Here is a 24,414-nt window from a genome sequence, read left to right on the forward strand (position 1 = left end):
CAACCAACTGAGCCACCCAGGCGCCCAATAATAAAATTATTTTAACAGAAATGAAATGTAACAAGGGTTGGCAAAGATGTGGAGAAATGGGACCCCCTGCTGATTGCTGGTGGGTAAGTGAACTGGTATGAACCCTGGGAAAAAGAGTTTTGTGTTGCCAGTTCCTGCCCTAGATATTTTCAAAGATTGGAAGGAGAAAAACTCAGATATCTGTACACCTATGGTCATAGAAGCACTATTTGCAAAAACCAAAAGGTGGAAATGATCCAAATGTCCAAAAGACGATTGGATAAACACAGTGTGGTCTATAGATATATAATATATATATTATATATATAAATATTATTCAGCCATTATTTGTCCAAAAAAGAAATTCAGAATGAAATTCTGACATGTACTATACCATGGTGAGCCTTGAAAACATTAGGCTAAGTGAAATAAGCAAGACCAAACCCAACCCAACCAAACCAAACAAAACCCCCCTTATGCTCTCATTTATATGAGGTACGTGGAAAAGGAAAATTTATGGAGATGAAAAGTAGAACAGAGATTACCAGGGCCTGGGGGAAGTAGAAATGGGGAGCTATTGCTTAATGAGTACAGAGTTTCTGTTTAGAATGATGATAAAGCTCTAGAGGTATGGAGTAATGGAAACAAACATACATACTGATGGGGGGAATAAAAACTGATATATTGCACAACATATTTGACACTATGTAGCAATGTTGAAGACCACATATCCTATGACCCAGCAATTCCCTTGCTATAGGTATATATCTTAGAGCAGAAGTTTCCAAGCAAGATCCCTGGAGATCCTCAAGCTTCCTTCAGGGGACCTACAAGGGCTAAACTATTTTCTTAGTAATACTGAGAGGTCATTTGCCCCTTCTCACCATGTCGACGTTGGTACGGACAGTGCAGACGGAGTCGTGGGTAAACCAGCTAATACCTATGCAGGAATCAAAGCAGGGGACCAGCGGCGCTGGCAGTCATGTTCTCCACCACTACACACTTGCAATAAAATAATTCATAATGATGATGATGATAATGATGATGATGTTAGTTTCACTTAAGGTTGTCCTTGATGAAGAAATAAAAGTTCCTAATTTTTAAAAGGATTTATGTATTTATTTGAAAAAGAGAGAAACAGTGAGAGGAAACACAAGCAGGGGGAGGGGGAGAAGCAGGTTTCCCGATGAGCAGGGAGGCCGATGTGGGGCTCGATCCCAGGACCTTGGGATCATGACCTGAGCCAAAGTCAGACGCTTAATGACTGAGCCACCCAGGTGCCCCCAAATCACTAATTCTATTAAATCTTTGACCTTTGAGCAGATACCTTTCCAACTGCTGTGTGATGAAACAGAAGGTAGGTGTGTGTAAAACTCTACTGTTGCTACCCAAGAATGATATTCTCTTGAAAGAGAACACTGAAGTTGTAAGCAGAATTATGTGGGCTTTTTTTTGTTTTGTTTTTAATCAAATACCATTTTGACTTGAAGACATGATGGCTAGACAAACCGTGATTATTCAAACTGAACATCTGGGTGACATTTTCTTAAAAATGAATGAAGTACATCTGACCCTTCAGGGAAAAAAGTGGGTATTAGTTATTGTCTGTAACAGAGTTTTGAGCTTTCATACTAAAACTAGAATTTTGGAAACCTTGTATCCATCACTGTGAGCTGGTCAACTTCCTCATGTTTAAGTGTTTTTCTGATCACTGGTGGTATTAGCAGATGCAATTCTTACAACATCATATACTCTGCCAACATTTGGAAGATCCGCAAGTTTCAGCATACCCATGGATTCCAAATGACCACCATGATGTTACAAATGGCAAAAAACTGTTAGATCTACTCACAGCACAAGCTCAGTCAGTGGATTTTAATGGAACAGAGCTCAAAGGGGTGTCCGCACAGTTTCAGATTCCACATGGGAACTAACCAGCAAGAAACTACCACTCACTGAGTTTTCTTTTAGCATCCAAGAATAGCACAGTTAGCTGCAAAGCCTATGAAAATGTTTCTCTCCCTTCTAACTACATATGTATAGGAGGTTAGATTTCCTCCTTTACACCAAACAATATCACACAACAGATGGAATTTTTTAAAATCAATACATAAAAATCAACATATTTACATTAATCTATTGGGTTTGCCCATCCTGTGGTATAAATATTCCCACCATGAAGGATTTTGAGCTCCCAATGTGATTTTACAGAAGGTGGAATTGGGACGAGAGACGCACCGCGGGCGCTCCTGAGCTCTATGACCTGGTTCCAGACCACTAATAGAACCCATATTTTATAAATCCTTTTGGGTCTTCAATAATTTTTTATTTATTTATTTATATATTTTCAGCATAACAGTGTTCATTGTTTTTGCACCACACCAGTGCCCTCCCTAATACCCACCACCTGGTTCCCCCAACCTCCCACCCCCCGCTGCTTCAAACCCCTCAGATTGTTTTTCAGAGTTCATAGTCTCTCATGGTTCACCTTCTCTTCCAATTTCCCCCAACTCCCTTCTCTCAATAATTTTATTTATTTATTTATTTGACAGAGAAAGAGAGACAGCACAAGCAGGGAGAGTGGGCAGGGGGAGAAGCAGGCTTCCCATCAAGAAGGGAGCCAGATGTGGGGCTCGATCCAAGGACTTTGGGATCATGACCTGAAATGAAGGCAGATGTTTAACCAACTGAGCCACCCAGGTGCCCCCTCAATAATTTTTAAGAAACTAGAAATTTGAGAGCCACTGCCCTAGATAAATGGCTGTGTCTTGGCCCCAGAGAACAAGTACAAAAGAGTCATATAGCAACCACAGCTCCATGCAATGTGAGTGAATCTTAAAAATATTAACTATAGGGGCACTGGGGTGGCTCAGTCAAGTAAGCATCTGCCTTCGGCTCAGGTCATGATCCCAGGGTCCTGCGATCCAACCCGGAGTCGGGCTCCCTGTTCAGTGGAGAGTCTGCGTCTCTTTCTCTCCCTCTGCCTCCTCCCCTCTGCTTGTGCTCTGTCTCTCTCTCTCTCTCAAATAAACACATAAAATCTTAAAAAAATATTAACTATATTTAGGAAAATAAACCAGACTCAAATGAATACATGCTATACAGTTCCATTTATACCAACTCCACAAACAGGCAAGGCTAAGCATTAGCTATAGGAATGCATCCTTTGGCGCTCAGCATATTTAAAAAAAAAAAAAAAAGCCAAGGAAGTGACAGATATAGAAGTCAGATTGGAAAGGGCAGTGAGTGTGTGACCCTGGGCTGCTGGGTCTGTTCTGTTTCTTGACCTCCGTGCTGTTTTGTGGGGGTGTGCTCTACTGTAATTCATTTATCTGTACATTTATTTATTTATCTTAAAAGCTTTTATTTATTTATTTAACAGAGAGAGAGGTCACAAGTAGGCAGAGAGGCAGGTGCGGCGGGGGGTGAAATCAGGATCCCTGCTGAGCAGAGAGCCAGATTCTGGGCTCCATCCCAGGACCCTGGGATCATGACCTGAGCTGAAGGCAGAGGCTTAACCCACTGAGCCCTCCAGGTGCCCCTGTACATTTATTTTTAATGTATTTGTTCATATTGTGTTATTTTATAATTAAAAGTTTTAAAAAATGGAACGATACAGAATGCATGACTCCCCTGTACTTAGATCAGAAGGACATCCCTTCTTCACAGCTCTAGCCTGTCCAGGCAGTTGTCCCTACCAAATAGAGGTTTGCCATGCCCCGTGGTGTGTCTTCAGGTCTTCTCTCCGTCACATAGTTAGTTTCAAGAGGGAACAAATAATTTCTTGGGGTTCCTCTTCTTTTGTTTAAAGGCTGTTGGAAAATACGTTCTCTGAATTACCTACTTGAAGCTGGATGTTTTCATTTGTGGCAAGTGAGACTACAGGGTTCTGCTTCTTTAAGTCAACTGTAGCAGAGGCACCTTTCTCTGTTAGCATTTTTTTTTTTTAACAGCTACAAAGTATTTCATTATGTGGATGTGCCATAATTTATTGAATCTGCCCTCCCTTGATAGAGAGGTAGTTTCTAATTTTTTTTTGTTTTGTCTTGTGAACAAAGAAAATAATGGCCTTTTTCCCATTGGACCTCAGTGGGGTCCCTCTGTGGGGATGGGGTCCTGGTCTAGTTACATTCTGCACACTACACCCACAGCTCAGTGCTCAAGATGTAGCATTTGCTCAATAAAATGATTGGGGAGGGGTGAATGAAGACCAACTGAAAAAACCACATGGTATCAGTTTGAGCACAAAGATAGGATTTTTTGTGGAAACCCCTTGGGCAAAGGGGCAGACAAGCACTAACTGGAGCCCAGGGGTCTAGGCCCAAATCAGAGTGGATTCAAATCCCAGCTCTCCCACGTGGACAACATTAAACAGCCACTTAATCTCTCCCTGCTTCACTGTTCTCATCTATAAAATGGGTGTAACAGTGGTCTCTGTTTCAAAGGGCTGCTGTGAGAATTACATGAGTGACTACATGCAAATATCTCTGCATGGGCCTAGCCCATCAGCACTAGAGTAATAGAATTAGTCCTAGAATGTAATCATCTCAACTCACCCTTGTTAAATAACCCTAACAATGATGCCTCTCACAGGACGACAACATGAAAATAAGGTCCTTCTGGCCCTGCATTTGCGGTGGTTATTGTTGGTTTGATTTGCTTCTGTGGGGTCGGTTTGGCTCCTGAAGAATCAGCTTCCCCCTTAAGGAGACTATTTATCTGCAGAGCCTATCACCATGGAGACAGTCAACAGTAGGGAATCCAAGATCACAGCACCTCTCCCTGGAGGCTGAAAGTAGTCCCTCGGGCCTGTTTATTTTGTGAAATTGGCAGGGTGTCATCATCTGTACCCACTCAGAAGGGTAGCTGGGAAGATGAAAAAGATACCCTGAACTCAGCAACTACATAACATCTCCCCACGCCCGAGACCTGGAACTGTGTCAAGTCCAAAGCCTCGGGGCGAACACTTACCATGCAGTTTTTGACTGCAGTAAGTCCACAGTCATTCTCTACCCCGAGCTGGAAGGTCGAGACCAAGTACTCAACCCGAGTGCTCACTGGAAACTGGGTGGAAGAGAGGAGGAAGGTAAGCAAGGGGAGAAGCTGGACCGAGGGCTCCGGGGAAGACCTGGCAGGCAGAGGAACGATACGAGGTCATTATTATTTCCAAATTAAGGGTCATAGGTGGTTACATCTTAAGAATGTGACTTTAGGATCTCTGTGCTCTTCATAGGGGAGTTACATTCAAGCCATCATCAAGATCCCTATTATATCTTGAAAATGTCGTAACAGAGGTGTCAGTATAGTTAAGCCTCCCAGCATTATTTACAGTGGAGTGTTTCTAGGTATCTGGTGTTCCCTGTCCCTAATTCCCCTGAACCTTGATTTGAAGAACACAGGCTCTCCCTGGTCTGGCCCTTCCCAGAGTGTGGTACATGCCAAGGCAAGCTTGTCACTGCTTGCACTGATGTCCAGGGATGAGCTGTGGGCTCTCTGACACCTGTTCCACAATCTTGCCCTGCCTGTGCATTTCAGTTTTTACTTTCCCAGTGTACTTTAAAGGCCAACACAAAAATACTTGGCCTCAATCGGCCTACTTGAAATTGGGTATCTGTATTTGTGATGGCAGTGAAGACTGAGCCACTTAAATTTCTGCAGAGACAAGGAGATACCCTCATGTCTTCTTGGGAAGTGGACAAGGAAAAGAGAACAAGATACAATTAGCAGCTTTGGTGTTAGTGTGGGGAAGGTTGTTGGTGACGTCTGAGAACTGGAAAAGGCTGTTTTCAGGGAGAACATTTGCATTCATCACCCCTCCGGCTAGATGTGGCCTGTGGCCATTGTTAGTTCTTATTGCACTTGGCCTTATTTGGGGGGCAGATATGTTTAAGAGAAGGTTCAAGGGCAAGGAGAACTGGCTGAGAAATCCGTCTAGGCTCCTGTGGGCGCGATAGTACCCAAGGATACTATGGGCTGGTCCTACACCTGGAAGAGATTGCATAAAGAGAGCAGAGTTGGAGTGATATAAAAAACATGGCAGACTAAGAAGATCTAGCTCCTTACTCTCTCAAAGAAACACTGAAGAAACAATTATAACCTATCCAGAATAATTACAGAAGATCTCTGAAAAGCAGTCAAAGGTCCATAGCAAATGCCCAATTTAGAAAGTCACATTCAAGATGATAGGAAATGTCATCATATTTTACCTTGCTCTTTTCTCATTTTCTCCTTAGAACAGTAGGGTAGAGTGTAAGAGAAATAGTGGCTCAGTTCCTAGTTCCTTCCCTTGAACCCAGAGAGAGTGGAGCAACATTTTAATCTGTCTGGAGGCTGCTTGAGGGATTGGTACCCCTGCTTTGCTTAACTCAGAGCTCAGATAGGGAAAACATGTCATAGTTCATCTTTCAGGCTAAGAAAACTGTTGAAAGCAAGGGTAGTTACAGCAGGTGAAAGCTGCTAGGGGACTACAAACCTGTGAAAGTCTGAGGCCAGGGATTACAGGTGGAGCAATGCAACAGAATATAAAAGGCCTTGAGAAGAACCAGGGGAGACACTCTTTGGGAAATTCAGGATTTTATTTTTAGTTTTTTATTTATTTATTTATTTATTTATTTATTATTATTTTTTTTGGTGTTCCAAGATTCATTGTTTATGCACCATACCCAGTGTGTGGATTTTAAAGTAGCTGTGTATATAAACCAAATAAAAAAATCAACGCACACAAACACACATACACACATACACAGGTTCAGGCAAGATGAATGTTCAGAAAGCTCCTAAGAACTCAAGACTTCATTCATCCTGGAACACACCCTGTTAGTGGCAGTCTTCCCTTAAATGGACTGGGCAAAAACCTTAGAACAACCACCTTAAATATGCATAAAGAGCTAAAAGAAAACATGAACAAAGAACTAAAGGAAATCAGGAAAATAATATTTGAACAAAATAAATATCAATAAAAATAGAAATTACAAAAAAATCAAACATAAATTATGAAGCAGAAAAATATATTAACTTTATTGAAAAAAAATCATTAGAGGTATCTGAAAGTGGACTTGAAAAAGCAAAGAAAGAATCAGAGAACTTAAGGAGAAATCATTCAAAATTCTTGAGTCTGAGGAGACAAAATAAAAAGTAAAGAAATGAGATCAGAGTCTAGGGACTTATGGGCCACCATCATGCAGACCAGTATACACATTATGGGAGAAAGAAGGGAAAGGGGCAGAAACAATATTTGAAGAAACAATGGCTGAAAACTTCCTAAATTTGAAGATAAGACATGTATCTACAAATCCATGAATCTCAGTGAACTCCAAAAGGAAACATCCAAAACACCCACACAAAGACATAGTATACTCAACCTGTTAAAAGTCAAAGATAAAAGAATTTAAAAGCAACAAAATCTAAATGATACATCACGTACAAAGTAACATTTATAACATTATCAGTAGACTTCTCAGCAGAAACCTGCAGGCCAAAAAGAGATGGGGTGATGTATTTAAAGTGTTAAAAAAATAAAGCAAAACAAACAAAAAAATTCATAACATTTATCCACTGAGAATAATATAGCTAGCAAAACCATCCTTCAAAAATGAAGGAGAAATTAAAGCATCGCCAGGTAAATAAAAACTGAAGCAGTTCCTGACCACTAGGCCTACCCTACAAGAAATGGAGCAATATTAGACAGTAACTCAAAGCCATATGAAATGAAGACCTCTGGTAAAGAGAAACACATGGACACATATGAAAACCACGGTTATTATAATTTTAGTTTGTAACTCCCCTGTATTTATAGGATTTAAAATAAAAATAATTATAAATACATAAATATAAAAATAATTATAAATCTATGTTAATGGGTACAAAATGTATCAAGATGAAGTTTATGACATCAGTAACACAAAATGGGAGGTGGCAGAGCTGTAGTGAAGCAGAGTTTTTATGTATGAGCTCGGTCAAGTTGGTGTCCATTTAAAATAGGTTGTTAAAAAGATCATTATAACTTTAGAATGGTATACACAACCCATGATAACTACAAAGAAAATTTCTCTAGGATATATGCAAAAGGAAATGAGTAGGAAATAAAGACACGTCACTGAAAATGATCAACTAAACACACACAAAAGAAGTAATGGAGGAAATGAGGGACCAAAAAAATCCTCTAAGAAAACAAATAACAAAATGGCAAAAGTAAGCCCTCCCCTGACAGTAATTATTTTAAATGTAAATCAATTAAACTTTCAATCAAAAGACATAGATTGGCAAAATGGGGGGGGGGGTACTCAAAACCTAAGATGCAACTATGTGCCACCTCTGAGACGGTCTTTAGATCTAAGGGCATAGGGCATGCATGGTTGAAAAGGAAAGGACAGAAGAAGTTATCCATCCAAATAGCAATCAAAAGAGAGTGGGTTGGGTATACCGATATCATTAAAAAAAAAATAGACTCTAAGTAAAAAATTGGTATAAGAGCCAAAGAAGGACAATGTATATTGAAGAAAGGATCATGAAGAAATAGAAAATCTGAATAGATTTATAATGAGAAAGAAACAAACGTATCTCCAAAATACAAGTCCATGACTAGATGGTGTTTTTGGTGAATTCTACTTAGTGTTTGATTACCATGGCATAACAAAGGCCATATATGAAAAGCCACAGCTAACATCATACCCAATGGTAAAAGACCAAAAAAACTTCTCCTCTAAGATCAGGACTAAGACAAGGATGTCTGTTTTGCCAGTTCTATTCAATATAGTATTAAAAGTTTACGCCAGAGCAATTACGCAAGAAAAAGAAGTAAAATGCATAGAAATTGGAAAGGAAGAAGTAAAATTATCTCTGTTTGCAGGTGACAGGATCTTCTATGTACCAAAGCTTAGAGACCGCATAACAAACAAAACAAAAAACCCAGAAAAAATTCTGTCAAAACCGATAAATGAATTCAGCAAAGTAGCAAGATACAAAAATCAACATACAAAAATCAGTTGCATTTCTATACACTAACAATGAATGTTCTAAAAGGGGGACCAGGGGCACCTGGGTGGCTCAGTGGGTTAAAGCCTCTGCCTTCGGCTCAGGTCATGATCCCAGGGTCCTGGGATTGAGCCCTGTGTCGGGCTCTCTGCTTGGCAGGAGACCTGCTTCTGCCTCTCTCTCTGCCTGCTTGTGATCTCTGTCTGTCAAATAAATAAATAAAATTTTTTTTAAAAAAAGGGGGGACTAAAGAAAATTCTATTTATAAGAACACACACACACACACAAAAATACTTAGGAACAAACTTAACCACAGAGGCAAAAGATTTACATAATGAAAACTATAAAATATTGTCAAAAGAAATAAAACACAATGTTAATAGATGGAAAGAAAGCCAATGTTCATGGATTGGAAGACACAATCTCGTTAAGATGTCAACACTACCTAAAACCAGCAACAGCATCAGTGTAATCTTTATGATTTTTTTTTGCAGAAATTAAAAAATCCACCCTAAAATTCACTTGAAATCTCAAGAAACTGAATAGCCAAATTAATATATTTTTTTAAGATTTTATTCATTTATTTGACAGACAGAGATCACAAGAAGGCAGAGAGGCAGGCAGAGAGAGAGGAGGAAGCAGGCTCCCTGCTGAGCAGAGAACTCGATGCAGGCCTCAATCCCAGGACCCTGGGATCATGACCTGAGCCGAAGGCAGAGGCTTTAACCCACTGAGCCACCCAGGCGCCCCGCCAAATTAATCTTGAAAAGAAAACAAGTACAAAGTTGGAGGACTCACATGCTCTGATTTCAAAAATTACTACAAAGCTACAGTAACCAAATACTGGGATACTGACATAAAGGTAGACGTATGAACAGATGGGATTAAAGAAAAAGAACTCAGAAGTAAGTCCTCACATATCTGGTCAAATGACTTCAAAAGGACTGTCAAGATCATTCAATGGTGAAAGGACAATCTTTTCTACAAAAACTGCATATCTAAATGTGAAAGAATGAATGTGGACCCTTACCTTACACTAGATATAAAAATTAATTCAAAATGGGTCAAAAAACCTAGATGTAAGATGTAAAACTCTTAGAAGAAAACATAGGAGAAAAGCTTCATGACATTGAGTTTGCAATAATTTTTGTGTGTAGGACACCGAAGTCATAGATAACAAAAGAAAAAATAGATAAATTGGACTTTCATCAAAATTGAAGACTTTTTATGCATCGAAGAACACTATCAACAGAGTGAAAGGCTAACTCCTGGAATGAGAGAAAATGTTTGCAAATCTTATCTATGATAAAGGCTTAATATCCAAATATACAAAGAACACCTACAACTCAACAACAAACCACAATTAAAAATGGGGGGGAAAATTGAATAGATATTCCTCCAAGTTATGCAGATGGCTAATAAGCACATGAAAAGATGCCTAACATCACTAGTCATAAGGGAAAAGCAAATCAAAATCACAAGATACCACTTCACACCCATTAGGAAGGCCATGATAAAAAAAAAGAAAGAAAGAAAGAAAGAAAGAAAAGGAAGTAGCCGGTGTTGGTGAGAATATGGAGAAACTGGAATGCTTAGTGGGAATGCATAATAGTGCAGCTGCTTGTAGACAGTATAACTACTACTAAATGCTAATGCTAAAAACATTAAACATAGAAGGGCCATATGACCCAGCAATTCCATTTCTGGGTTTATACCCAAAAGAATTGAAAGCAGGATTTTGAAAAGAGATATTCCTACATTCATATTCATAGCAGCGTTATTCACAGTAGCCAAAAGGTAGAATGGATAAGCCAAATGTAGGGTATGTATGCAATGAAATGCTACTCAGCCTTCAAATGGAAGAAAATTCTTACACATACTACAATGTAGATGAACCTCGAAGACAAGCTAAGTGAAAGAAGCCAGGCGTTGAAAGACAAACACTGTATGAGTCCACTTGTGTGAAGTACCTAGAAGAGTCTGGTTCATGGAGACAGAAAACAGAATGGTGGGTGCTGGGGGCAGAGGGAGGGAGGGAGCTGTTTAATCGGTTCAGAGTTTTAGTTTGGGAAGAGGAAGAAGTTCTGGGGACAGGTGATGACTGATGGTTGCACAACCATATGAGTGTACTTAATGCTCCCGGACTGTCTAAGCAAAAATGGTCAAAAAGGCAAATTTTGTTATGTATATTTTTCCACAATAAATTTTTTAAAAAATGAACCAGGAAACACAATATAATGGGAGGGGGGAAGAGTGGATCTGGGAAGAGGTAAAAACAAAGAAGAAAAAGAGAAGAAAGAGGCCAGCAGGAGGGGAGAACAGGGAGAGAGAAGATGAGGGAGCAGGTTCAGACCATGAGAAGTGGTCCCGGGACACAAGAACTTTTCCTGAGGCATAGGGTGCCAAGTGCCTGAGCATGGTCCTTTCTAAGCTCTGGAGGGAAGGGGCAAGGGTAAGCCTGCCTCACGCAGGACGCCTTGGGCTCCAAGGTTAGCCTTTCTCTGCCCAGCTTCCCCTAGCCCAGGAGGGACGGGGATGCTGCGGGAATGTGAGAAGGCCTATCAGAGATGTTATCTTGACTGTTTCGTCTTGTTCCAGTTCACCAAAGCCACTGAGAAAACACCTCAGTGCATTTACAGAAAAGAATATGTCCCCTTCCCGGACCACAGACCAGACCAGATCTCCAGGTGGTCCGGCAAGAGGAGAATTGAGGTAAGAGGGAGTGGCGGCCCCACACTCAGGCTGGGCTCTCCCGCCAGCACTCGGGAGTCCCCACCTGCCAGCTTCTTCGAAGCTCAATTCCCCCTCGGGGGACACAGGAGTGATCTCTTGAGCTCCTTCCCCAACCTCGGGGCCTGCAGATGGCATCCACCTTTATTTACAACCCGCCAAGTCTCCAGCTGGTAGCATTCTCCCTGCCCTGTATCCCAGCGCTCTTCTGGATCGTTTCCCAGTTCCTCCACACTTTCCTAACAGGTGTAGGTAAAGGGTGTGGGAAACAAACAAACCAACGAACAAGGTAAATACTGAGTTTAGGGGCACGTCATGAGAAATCACATAGGGTCCTCCAAAAGCGAGTAGCGGGGATGCTTGGATGACAGGATTTTTAATCATCTATCCCCCAGCTTTCTGTTCTTTTGTATAAAAAGTCAGGGGTCATTCTGCCCTCTCTCGCTCATTGAGTGCTGGTGCGTGCCCTTGTGCTGCAGTTCCCTGGAGAAGGAACCAGGGCACTATGACCTCAGGGCATGTCCCCTACTCTGACCCCACCTCCCAACCCCATACCTGCCTAAGCTCAGGGCGGGGGCATGGAGTGAGGGGTGGGCATGGCCAGCACGGGAGCATTTGGAGCTGGAAGGGACCCGAGAGATTGTTCAGCTCAGCACCCTCATTTTCAGATAAAAGGTGCCCGGGGTGTGGTGAAGGTCTTGTCGGAAATAGCATAGCTGGTTGGTAAGGGACTAAGCAGATGGCTGATCTGCAAATCAAGCAAGAAGTATCCTCGAGTCCCTCTTCACTGTCTGCCAGAGTGGACTCTCTGTTGCCTGCGTTTGGGGTCACGTCCGTATAAACAGCACCACGTTCTCAGCTCCGTCCTGGCGTGCCTGGGTTGCGCTGATATCCCCGGAGCACGCTGGCATCCGCAGACCGTGCTGGGGCTCTGGGGCTGCTGATCTTTACCATGAGTGTGCGCCGAAGACCCAAGTGCGTGCTCATAGAAGCAAGTCGAAGTAAGAACCTGTGATCTGGGGCTCCTTTTCCCCAGTCATCCATATAGGAGAGGTACTTAGCCTAGTTCTTGATACACATCCGTGCCCTCTCTTAAAGACTTTTGGACTCATGACGAACCCTGATGAGGAGATAACCACACACACGCACTTCTTTGGAATCTGTTTAAGTGGCACCTGGGTGGCTCAGTCGCTTAAGCATCGGACTCTTGATTTTTGGCTCAGATCCTGATCTCAAGGCCATGAGAGCGAACCCTGCACTGGGCTTTCCGTGGTTGGCGGAGCGTCTGCTTGGGAATCCTCTCTCTTCCTCTGCCTCTCCCCTGCTCTCTCACCCTCAAAAATAATAAATAAATAAGTCTTTATATAATCTGATTAAAATTAAGAAGCCCCCTGCCAACATACACACAGAATAGACCCAAGCAATCAGATAACATATCTCCAAGGACTCTGTTCAGATCTCCTGCTTGTGGGCGTGGACCTAGGACAGAGCTCGGCCGCTGCACAGCTGTTTCAGCCCATCGGCTCTTCCCGGGCTTCATCCTGCTCTTTCTCCGCGGACAGCCAGCTCCCATCCCCACATCACTCTGCTTCCTCCTCAGGCAAAGGCGCATCTGCTCTTTCAATCAACTATGTGTGGATTGATGGGGTTAGCCTCCGCCATGGAGGTCCCCCTTCCTGTGCTTTTCCACTAGGCAGGTCTATTAATCACAATTTTTATGTTCTGTGTTTTAGATGGTTTGACATTTTAAGGGCTGTGCTAACCCTGGACAGACTGCCCTCCCAGGACAGGCTAGTTCCTTAGGACAGTAAGCAGCTTGCCTGCAAGCACGCCTTTAGGATACAAACCAACCAACCCAGATCCCATACTCGAACCGTCTCTTTGACATAATGCTCCCATGCCAAGCCGATATCCCTTTGCCTTAAATCACTCCAGGGCCAGACTCCAATAACCGGAAGCACTTCTTTAGCCCAAAGCCGGCTGAGATCATTTGAACTCTGCATCCCTAAACTTCTCAAACTTGCTAAACCTGCCTCACCTGTTCCTTCCCTTAGAAACTACCTGGAGGTCCTGGGCCATGCTCTCTCCTTCTGTGACCCTGGGGCACCCTACGTGATCCTGGGTGGTGGTGCCGCCTCCTCTCGGGAAGAAAGTAATGAACTTTCCAAATAATTTCTTTCCGAGGTACTTGTCTCTCTGTCACCTGACCATCCCTGATCAAAACAAAGATCCCAGGTGTGTCATCAAGACAGTTGGGCCATGCCCCAAACCAAGAAGAACAGCAAGAAAATCTCTTTCTCCTTTCCCTGCTGTGATACATCCTCATTGCTTTCCTGGAACCCCTCCAACTTGCTTTCCCTGGCATTGGAAATGTACTCCGGTCACCTGGTGAGGCAGCCCTTGGGATCCCCTGTGTCTGTGCCCGTCCCCCGTCTCCCTGCAGCATTGTGATCTGACTTATTTATTACGTGCAGCCGGCATTTCCAGACCAGAGCAGACACAGATCTCCCTGACTGCTCCAGACAAGAGGACAGGCATGGAAAGCCACATTATCCTCCCCTGTAAATCAGTCCAGTCCCCCCAAGATCTCCTTCCAGGGCCGAGAGGATTTTCTGGGGAAAGGCACTGATGCAGGCAAAGGTCTCAGAATCAGGAGGACATGGCTTTCTTTTCCTTGTAAATAACTCCCACCAAAGAAATCCCTCCCCGCGTTTCCAGCTGAGGGAGCCGTAAATCCTCAGCGGGAGAAGGCAATTTATGGGGCGTTCTCTGACTCTTCCCATAGTAACTGATTGAAATAGAAGGTGCGTATGTCAGGCCTGGTATTCAACGTCTTTCCCTGCCCATGGAAATAGGCGCTTGGATAGGGGAGCCTAGAGACACATCGGAGGATGTAATTTCAGATCACAGGGGCAGCTGTGAGAGGGCTCTGCAGCTTCCTATTTGGCTCGGTGTCCTGCCTTTCATTTTAATGTGTCCCCATAGCCCATTCTCGGGATGAATTGAGTGGACATACACAGGGGGGGTCCTCAGAGGTGGCAGCCCCCAGGGCTCAGGCAGCAGCACTTGCCACCAGTGCCGCACACCTCCCTTGCAGCAGCGTCTGCCTTGCTCCGATCCGTTAACATACCCGACCACCCCCCCCCCCCCCGCCGTGTCTGTCCCTCCAGGGCCTCCCGAACAAACACCTGATCACGCACCACCAGGAGCCCCCCCACCGCCATCTGATCAGCACCTACGACGACCACTACAACCGGCACAGTTACAACCCGGGCCTGCCCCCACGTCGCTCCTGGAGTGGACACAAGCTGCTGTGGCTCCCAGAGAAATCAGACTTCCCCCTTCTTGGTATTCGTCTAATTTGGGATTCCGCCCCGTGCCGAAAGACTCACCCAGAGAGGGTTAGAATGACACGAGAGGGGGCGAACCCTATTGACCCTCAGGGCTGCTTCTTGCCACGGAGGTGATGCTGGCTGTGGGTTGGCGCCCTCCCTTGCGCACCGCGGTGGCCTCGGTTTACCGGGAGCACGGGTGGCAGGAGTAAGAACACTGAACTCAGATCCATCATCTTTGCATAGACAGTGACGACCAGGTCCCCGGTGCCCTGCCCTGACTTAGCACCTGGGGGACACAGGAGTGACAGATGGGGAGAAATCCCTGCCCCTGGGGAGTGTCATCCCAGATGGTCCGGGATCGGACACTGTTCATGGATGACTTTAAAGTCTGGCAAAAAAGATCATTCTGGACTGGGGTATGTGTCACGAGGGGAAGGTACCCAGTAAGGGCCACAAAGTGAGGCAGTTACCTGTGACTCTCCTTTGGGTGGAAGGAGAAGGGATGGTCTTTCTGGAAGAGAGAGTTGAGTTGATAGGAATTTCGGGGGGAGAGAATCCCAGAAGAGGAAATAGTGAGTGGAGACACTCCACAGCAGGAAGACCGCTTCAGGGCTCCCAGGCCACCACAAGGAGTGTGGGTTTTGTCCTTCCAAAAGCAAGAGAACTTTGAGGGCATTTTGTAAGAGAGCGCCTTGACCTGATGGACATTTCAGGCTACCCTCATTCTTTGCATGCAACTTTTTGTACTCCTACACTTCGATGCCAAGGGACCTAGGTCCGATGGTGAGGTGCCTGTCACTCCTCATGACTTCTGCAAGGGTTTCTCCCTGGGATGAGTCTCACAAGACTGTACTGCTTCCTTCCCTGCTAGGGTAGGACAGTCCCCCAGGAGCTGGCAGGTTCACCGTCCACCACTCGTGGGGCTGCGTTTTCCAAGGCCTACGTACCAGCTCCTGTTCCTCCTGAGTATGCTGACAGTGAGCCCCACCCTGAGCCAACACTCCTGCAAGCCCTTCTTCCCTCCGGAGCTCTGCAGCCCCGAAAAGCCTCCAGGGCCTCATACCACACATTCCCCCTGGCCGGTCCATGGCCCGTTCACCCAGACGCAGCTTTCTCTTGCAGCTCCCCCTACGAACTACGGACTCTATGAGCAGCTGCAGTGGAGATGGCTGGCACCCCAGGCTGCCCCGAGAGAGAGCATTTACACCTCGTCCTACCCCAGACCACCACGGCATGCTTTGTCCCGGCGCGAGCACGCCATCCCTGTCCCTCCCCCTCGTCTGCACCCTGTCCCGCGCTTCTGAGAGCGGCCACTCCACGGGCAATGTGAGCAGAGCCCACCGGAGACCCGCTGTGCAGTTGGACCTGTCAGGCAGCAGGCGGCGGCAGACACACTCCGAGTTTTCGATCTGGCCCCGCCAAGGGTCCCCTAGACTCATGGTCTGTGTTTCACGGATCCCTCCCCTCCTCCAAACCCTCAGGTTCCTTTCTTTTCCATCTCACAATTAAAGCTCTTTGACACAATGGAGTGCCATATATATGAAGAATCCTTCGGAGGAGCAAAAGACCCTCTCCCTCATCTCTCATGAGGGGAAACTGAGGCCCAGAGAGGTAACATGTTCCAGGAAGGAGGGTCTGGTCCATACAGAAGGGGATCTGAACATGAGACCACTGCAGAACCCCACGGAGTAGTATAATGTGGTTATGGGAGGGCACCCCGCAGGAGCTGGCCTTCGGGGAGGGGTCCAGCAGGGGCGTGCTGAACCCAGGGCTCAGAGGAAGCGAGACACACAGCATCTCCCTCCCACCTCCGAGCTCTCAAATCCTTTTCCGGGTTTGAGGATGGGGAATTTTTCAGCAAGTGTTTCAGAAGGAGGATGGACCCCCGGACAGAAGATCCGGGGCTGTGTCCTGGCTCAGGGACTGGGTGCGATCGTCGTTGCCCAGGATGGAGTCCCCCGAGGCACGTTCTGCCACCTGACAATGGCGTCCAACCTCTGGAGAAGCACGATGGCCCGTGTCTTCCCAGAATGGGCTTCTCTGCCTTCTGCCTCCACCCTGCCTGGCTGCGTTCATTACTGGAGGGGAGACGCTAGGTGTATTATCCTTGGCTGGACGAACGAATGAGCCATTGTCTCTTCTAGGGCTCCTCTCTGAACCCACGCTGTCCCCCACTCACCATGACCCAGTCCTGTTCCCCACTCTGGGTCCCATCTAGCTGCTTCCCTACACCACTGCCCCAAGGTGGACCTCTGTCCAGACCCCAACCCATCTGGATGCCCAAAGACCCTTATTCTTCCCAGAACTCAGCCACTCCCACTTCCAAGTCAGAGACAAGTGAGCCCTGCCCTCCCCCAAGCCGCAATCCTCCTGCTAGCGTCGGAAAGGAGGTCACCCTCTGTAGCTCCATCCTTTAGAACGTGGCTGTCCACCAGGGCAGGGAAATAGTACAATTCTGACGCCCTGCCAGCCCATCTCACATCTACCACTACCAATGGGTGTTTTTTCTGCTTTGGAGAAAAAGAAATGACTAGAAGTATTTTTCCATGGATCTTTTCCTTGACGTTTTTGGCACCTGCTCTAGCAAATGATCAAGGTAGGGGGGGAAGGAAGGGGAAACCTGATCTAATATTTATTTTGGGTTAAACAGGCAGTTCAACAAAAGCCAGGATCCAGGTGTAAATGAGATTATCTCATTGACTGTCTTTACCACCCTCCATGGTAGGTACCCCCAGGCAGGAATTATAAATGTCATTTCTATTTACAGAAACGGGAATAAAGTGCAGACACAATGAAGATTAACCAGCAGGACCAAGATTGCACAGGGAATGAATCCTAGAGCTGGGATTTGAACCTAGGTGGGCTGGTCACAGAGCAGGCATGCTTAGCTCTTGTGCGAAACTGTCTTTTCAAAGAAATGAAAGCCTTGAGACCAGCTGATTGCATCAGTCTGCTGTGCGCTTGGCTCAGGGACACATGTGCGTAGTTGGCTGTGATTCTGGTCCAGAAATAATGTGACTCAAAGCAGAGGAAGACTGGCTTTGGGCCGTCCCTTTCAAGGACACCTGCTGACTCCAGGCCTCCTCTAGGTCAACCTCTGCACACTCTAGAGCCATCGCTCATTCTTCCAAAAGTCTGTTCACTGACCCTGTCTTCCCTACCACACTCCAATTTCCCTGAAGTTCGAGCTGGGCACCCACGAGGCGCTGAGTCATGTTTGCAGGAAGAGTGGTGGGGAGGAAGAGAAAAGGGGATCCAAGTGGTAGCGGGGGACTGGCACCCCGCTGGCCCTCCTCGCTCCTCCGGCGGCTGCTCAGCGATCCCATAAACATCCTTTGAGGCACAATCGAACAGGGCACTGACATCACAGAGGCTTCCATCAGGTAGAGGACAGGGATCTAAACAAATACAGGACAGGACAGGACAGGACAGAGTGATGTTGGGGACCAGTTTACAGAATTCGGGATCTAGGTGGCCAGTGCATCATGAGGGAGATCAGTGCGGGGGTACTGAAAGCAATAATAGGGGAACGGAGACATGATCTAGCAGGGAAGCCTTCCTGAAAGAAGGGGTATTTAGACAGAGGCCAGAATGGGGTGGGGGGAGGGGGGGACTAACCAGGTGAAAGGGCAGGTGGGGAGGGTGGAGAGAGTGGCTTAGGTCGCAGGAACAGCATGTATGAGGCTCCGTGTTGGGAAGGAACTTAGGAGGTTTGTTAAAAGCCTCAAAGATAGTGTATGGGCTTCTTACTGCTGCTGTAACAAATACCACAAACTTAGTGGCTGAAAGGAACACAAGCTTATTCTCCTACAGTTCCGGGGGTGCAAAGTCCACAGTGGGTTCTTCAGGAGGCTCTAGGGGTGAAGGGGTTCCTTGCCTTTTCCTGCTTCGAGGGGATACCTACACTCCCTGACTCATGCCCCCTCGCTCTTTGCAGACCAGCAAGCAGTGTAGCATTTTCTCTTTCTCTCCCCGTCCTGGGAGGACCCTTGTCATCAAATGGGATGCTGGATCATCCAGGATAATCCCCCCATCTCATATCCTCAGTCATGTCTGCAAAATTCTTTTGGAATATAGTCTAACATATTCAGAGTTTCGGGGGATGAGGTTGCGGACACTGGCTGAAGGAGAGGGGGTGTGTGATTCATCTGGAGCCTGTATGCAAGGCAGGAGTCCAGTGCACTGAGCGAGTGTGTTCTATCGTGTAACCACTGAGACGTATCTAGTCCTTTCCAGGTGACTGGGAAGGTGGAGGGGCCATGCGGTGGGGCAATGAGCCCCAGGACTGTGGCTGCGTGCACGGGTCAGCACTCCTTGGCCTTCCACACACACAGATTAAAAAGTAGCTCTAGGGGCACCTGTGTGGCTCAGTTCGTTAAGCATCTGACTCTTGATTTTGGCTTAGGTCATGATCTCAGAGTTGTGGGATCGAGCCCCGTGTCCGGCTCTGCGCTCAGCATGGAGTCTACTTGAGATTCTCTCTCTTCCCAAACCCTCTCCCCAGATAGATAGATAGATAGATAGATAGATAGATAGATAGATAGAATAAACACTACCGTGGCCTGAAGTACTGGCATCAGATTATTAAAAAATTGAAAATCAGATTGAAACACTGTAACCAGATGAAGATGAATGAATCAGACCGCGCAACCCACAGCAGTGGCCCCAGTGAAACCAGGCGGGGGAGGAGCGCCCTGTCTTTTTCGAAGGAGTGAAAAGGAGAGTGAGGGTCTCTTCTCCACACCCCTGCTTCAACTCGCTTCTCAAGCCTGAGCAGCATCAGCGTGGCTGGGCAGGGGTGGGGTTCTTGCCCTTTGAGTTTGTGGACAAGTGGGGTGTGGGGTGGGGCCGAGAAGTCACATTCCTGGAAAGTTCTCAAGTGATGCTGTTGCTGCTGGTCTGGGGAACATACCTTGGGAACCACTCCAGGAGGCTGCCCTCTTATTTTATTTGTGTGATCTCTTTGGAATACCAGATTCTGCTGTGAAACAGTATAGCAAACACCTGGACCGGACTTTCTCTAAGGCTTCCCAGCAACAGTGGGAGCCTATGTCTCTGGGATGTATTACAAAGTATGAAGTGAGTAATGCGTTGCCAGATGCTGGAACAACACAGTGAAAATTTCCAGAGCACCGACTGCGGTGCCTTAGAATGCCAGTTTCACTGGGGACAGGCTGTGTGACCTTGAAGAAGTTACGGCCCCTCTCTGAATCCCTCTTCCTCTAGCAATGGGTACCATAACTATCTCTAATGCAGAGAGAAATACTGAGCCCAGAGCTTGGTACATAATAAATCCTCCCTAAATGGTGGCAACTATTGCTCAACAAAAACAATGGACAAATTTTCCCAGCACCATTTATTGAAGAGACTGTCTTTTTTCCACTGTATATTTTGTCCTGCTTTGTTGAAGATTAGTTGACCATAGAGTTGAGGGCCCATGTCTGGCTTTTCTACTCTGTTCCCCTGGTGTATGTGTCTGTTTTTGTGCCAGTGCCGTGCTGTCTTGGTGATCGCAGCTTTGTAGTAAAGCTTGAAATCAGGCAACGGGATGCCCCCAGTTTTGTTTTTCTTTTTCAACATTTTCTTAGCAATTCAGGGTCTCTTCTGATTCCATATACATTTTAGGATTGTTTGTTCCAGCTCTTTGAAAAATGCCGGTGAAGTTTTGAATGGGATGACATTGAAAGTATAGATTGCTCTAGGCAGTATAGACATCTTAACAATTTTTATTCTTCCAATCCAAGAGCATGGAATGGTCTTCCATCTTTTTGTGTCTTCTTCAGTTTCTTTCATGAGTGTTCTGTATTTCCTTGAGTACAGATCCTTTACCCCTTTGGTTAGATTTATTCCCAGGTATCTTATGGTTCTTGATGCTATAGTAAATGGAATCAATTCTCTAATTTCCCTTTCTGTATTTTCACTGTGAGTGTATAAGAAAGCAACTGATTTCTGTGCATTGATTTTGTATCCTGCCACATTACTGAATTGTTGTATGAGTTCTAGTAGTTTTGGGGATGGAGTGTTTTGGGTTTTCCATATAAAGAGAAGAGAGAAAGTTGACTTCTTCCTTGCCAGTCTGAATACATTTTATTTCTTTTTGTTGTCTGATTGCTGTTGCTAGGACTTCTAGTACTATGTCAAACAACAGTGGTGAAAGTGGGCATCCTTGTCGTGTTCCTGATCTCAAAGGGAAGGCTGTCAGTTTTTCCCCTTTGAGAATGATATTCGCTGTGGGTTTTTCATAGATAGATCTTATGAAGTTGAGGAATGTTCTCTTTATCCCTAGCACTACTGGGTATTTACCCCCCAAAGATACAGATACAGTGAAAAGAAGGGCCATCTGTACCCCAGTGTTCATAACAGCAATGATCAGTTGCCATACTGTGGAAAGCACCAATATGCCCTTCAATGGACGAATGGATAAGGAAGATGTGGTCCATATACACAATGGAGTATTATGCTTCCATCAGAAAGGGTTAATACCCAACTTTTGTATCAACATAGACGGGACTGGAGGAGATTATGCTGAGTGAAATAAGTCAAGCAGAGACAGTCAATTATCATACGGTTTCACTTACTTGTGGAGCATAAGGAATAACATGGAGGACATTGGGAGAAGGAGAGAAGCGAGTTGGGGGAAATCGGAGGGGGAGATGAACCATGAGAGACTGTGGACTCTGAGAGACAAACTGAGGGTTTTGGAGGGCAGGGGCTGGGGGGTTGGGTGAGCTTGGTGGTGGGTATTCAGGAGGGCACGTATTGCATGGAGCACTGGGTGTGGGTCATAAACAATGAATGTTGGAACACTGAAAAAATAAAATATAAAATAAAATAAAATAAAATAAAGTCAAGAAAACAGCCAAGGCCATGGAGGACAGTTGAGACCTGAGGCAGAGTCTACTCCTGTGCCAGCCATTGCCTCCACTGAGACAGGATACTTTTTACCTTGGAACCAGGCACTTCAGGAGCCAAGCCCCCCCGTGCAACCCCGGTGCTGTCCCGCTGGTTGGGCACAAGCCTGCCTCCTGCTGGCCGATTTGACACCAACATACAGGCAGCTGTGGTTTCAAATTCAGGGTCTCTGAGATTGGTTCTAACCTCAGATGTGAAAACAATTCAAAACCAGATTTTTTGATTGTTCTTGGAAAACATCTGACAGCTGGTGGTGAGCCTGGGTGTACTGATGCTTAGAGAATTCAGGCATGAATTTTTGTTAAAGTTTTTATTTTAATCACCTGGTGCTCATCACGAAAAGTGCCCTCCTTAATCCCCATCCCACTCCCCCCGCCCCCAACCCACCTCCCCTCTGGTAACCATCAGTTTGTTCTCTATAGTTCAGAGTCTGTTTCTTGGTTTCCCCTCTCTCTCTTTTTTCCCTTTGCTTGTTTGTTTTGTTTCTTAAATTCCACATCTGAGTGAAATCATACGGTATTTATCTTTCTCTGTCCTATTTCACTTAGCGTAATACTCTCTAGCTCCATCCCTGTCATTGTAAATGGCAAGATTTCATTCCTTTAAATGGCTGAATAATGTTCCACTATTGGAATGTATATACACCACATCTTTATCCATTCATCAATCGAGGGACATTTGGGTTGCTTCCATAATTTGGCTCTTGTACATAACACTGCTATAAACATAGATGTACACGAACCCCTTTGCATTAGTGTTTTTGTATTCTTTGCTTAAACACCCAGTAGTACAATGAGTAGGTCATAGGGTGGTTCTATTTTTAAGTTTTTGAGGAACCTCCATACTGTGTTGTCTTCAACTTCTTTCACCAGTATTTTATGGTTTTTAGAGTACATGCCTTTCACCTTCTTTGTTAGGGTTATTCCTAGGTATTTTATTATTTTTGCTGCAATTACAGATGGGATTGATGCTTTAATTTCTCTTCCTGTTGCTCCATTATTAGCGTATAAAGATACAACAGATTTCTGTAGATTGCTTTTTTGCTCCTGCAACTTTACTGAATTCACTCATCAGTTCTAGCAGATTTTTGGTGGAGTCTTCGGAGTTTTCTTTGTAGACTATATAGCCTTTTGGTTTTTCACGTCCTATATAAATCGCAAAAGCTTTACTTCTTCCTACCACGTTGGATGCATTTATTTCTTTTTGTTGTCTGATTGCTGTGGCTAGGACTCCAGCGCTATGTTGAATAAAAGTGGTGAGAGTGGTGTCTTACTTCTGACCGTAGAGTGGGAAGCTCTCAGTTTTTCCCCATTGAGGATGATTTTAGCTGTGGGTTTTCCTATATGACTTTTATTACACTGAGATATGTTCCTTCTGAATCTACTTTGTTGAGGGTTCTTATCATGAATGGATGTTGTACTTTGTCAATTGTTTTTTCTGCATCTATTGAAATGATCATATATACGGTTTTTTTTATCCTTTCTTTTATTGATGTGATGTATCACACTGATTAATTTGCAAATATTTAACCTCACTTGCATCCTAGGAATAAGTCCAACTTGATCATGGTGAATGACTTTTTAAAAATACATTGTTGGATTTGGTTGCTAGTATTTTGTTGAGGATTTTTGCCTCCATGTTCATCAGAGACATTGGCCTGTAATTCTCCCTTTTGTGGTGTCTTTATCTGGTTTTGGTATTAGGGTAATGCTGGTCTCATAGAATGAATATTGAAGTTTTCCATCCTTTCCTATTTTGGGGGAATAGTTTGAGAAGAATAGGTATTAACTCTTCTTTAAATGTTTGGTAGAATTTTCCTGTGAAGCTATCTGGCCCTGAACACTTGTTTGTTGGGAATGTTTTGATGACTGATGCAATTTTTTTGCCGGTAATTCATGTTTCAGGTTTGGTAGGTCACATGTTTCTGGGAATTTATCCATTTCTTTCGGTTGTCCCATGTGTTAGCTTACAGTTTTTCATAATATTCTCCTATAATTATTTGTATTTTTGTGGTGTTTATTTTTATTTCTCCTCTCTCGTTTGTGATTTTATTTTGGTCCTTTCTCTTTTCTTTTTGTTAAGTCCGGCTAGGGGTTTGTCGATTTTATTAATTTTTTCAAAGAACCAGCTTCTGTTCTCATTATTGTGTTCTATTGGTTTTTTTAGTTTCTGTATCATTTATTTCTACTCTAATCTTTATTACTTCCCTTCTTCTGATGGTTTTTGGTTTCTTTTGTTGTGTTTTTTTCTAACACCTAAGGATGCAAGACTTGGCTGTTTAAGATTTTTCTTCCTTCTTTTTTTGTTAAGACTTTATTTATTTACTTGAGAGAGAAAGAGAGAGCATGAGATGGGGGAGGGTCAGAGGGAGAAGCAGACTCCCCTGCTGAGCGGAGAACTTGAATGTGAGGCTTGGTCCCAAGACCCTGGGATCATGACTTGAGCCGAAGGCAGA

At 44.7% G+C, this 24,414-nt stretch overlaps 1 protein-coding gene across 1 annotated transcript; it reads left to right on the forward strand.

Annotated features, from left to right (window-relative positions):
• Nucleotides 1-4,769: 4,769 nt before the first annotated feature.
• CFAP107 (cilia and flagella associated protein 107) lies at nt 4,770-16,571 on the forward strand. Its single transcript, XM_004741442.3, has 4 exons — nt 4,770-5,095; nt 11,581-11,694; nt 14,883-15,060; nt 16,170-16,571. Exons 1-4 carry the CDS (start codon nt 4,982-4,984, stop codon nt 16,349-16,351), a joined length of 588 nt encoding a protein of 195 aa, XP_004741499.1. The 5' UTR covers nt 4,770-4,981; the 3' UTR covers nt 16,352-16,571.
• Nucleotides 16,572-24,414: the final 7,843 nt, after the last annotated feature.

This window comes from Mustela putorius, unplaced genomic scaffold (assembly GCF_011764305.1).
Source record: "Mustela putorius furo isolate JIRA1106 unplaced genomic scaffold, ASM1176430v1.1 tig00003853_pilon_pilon_pilon, whole genome shotgun sequence".
In the NCBI taxonomy this organism is placed as follows: domain Eukaryota; kingdom Metazoa; phylum Chordata; class Mammalia; order Carnivora; family Mustelidae; genus Mustela; species Mustela putorius.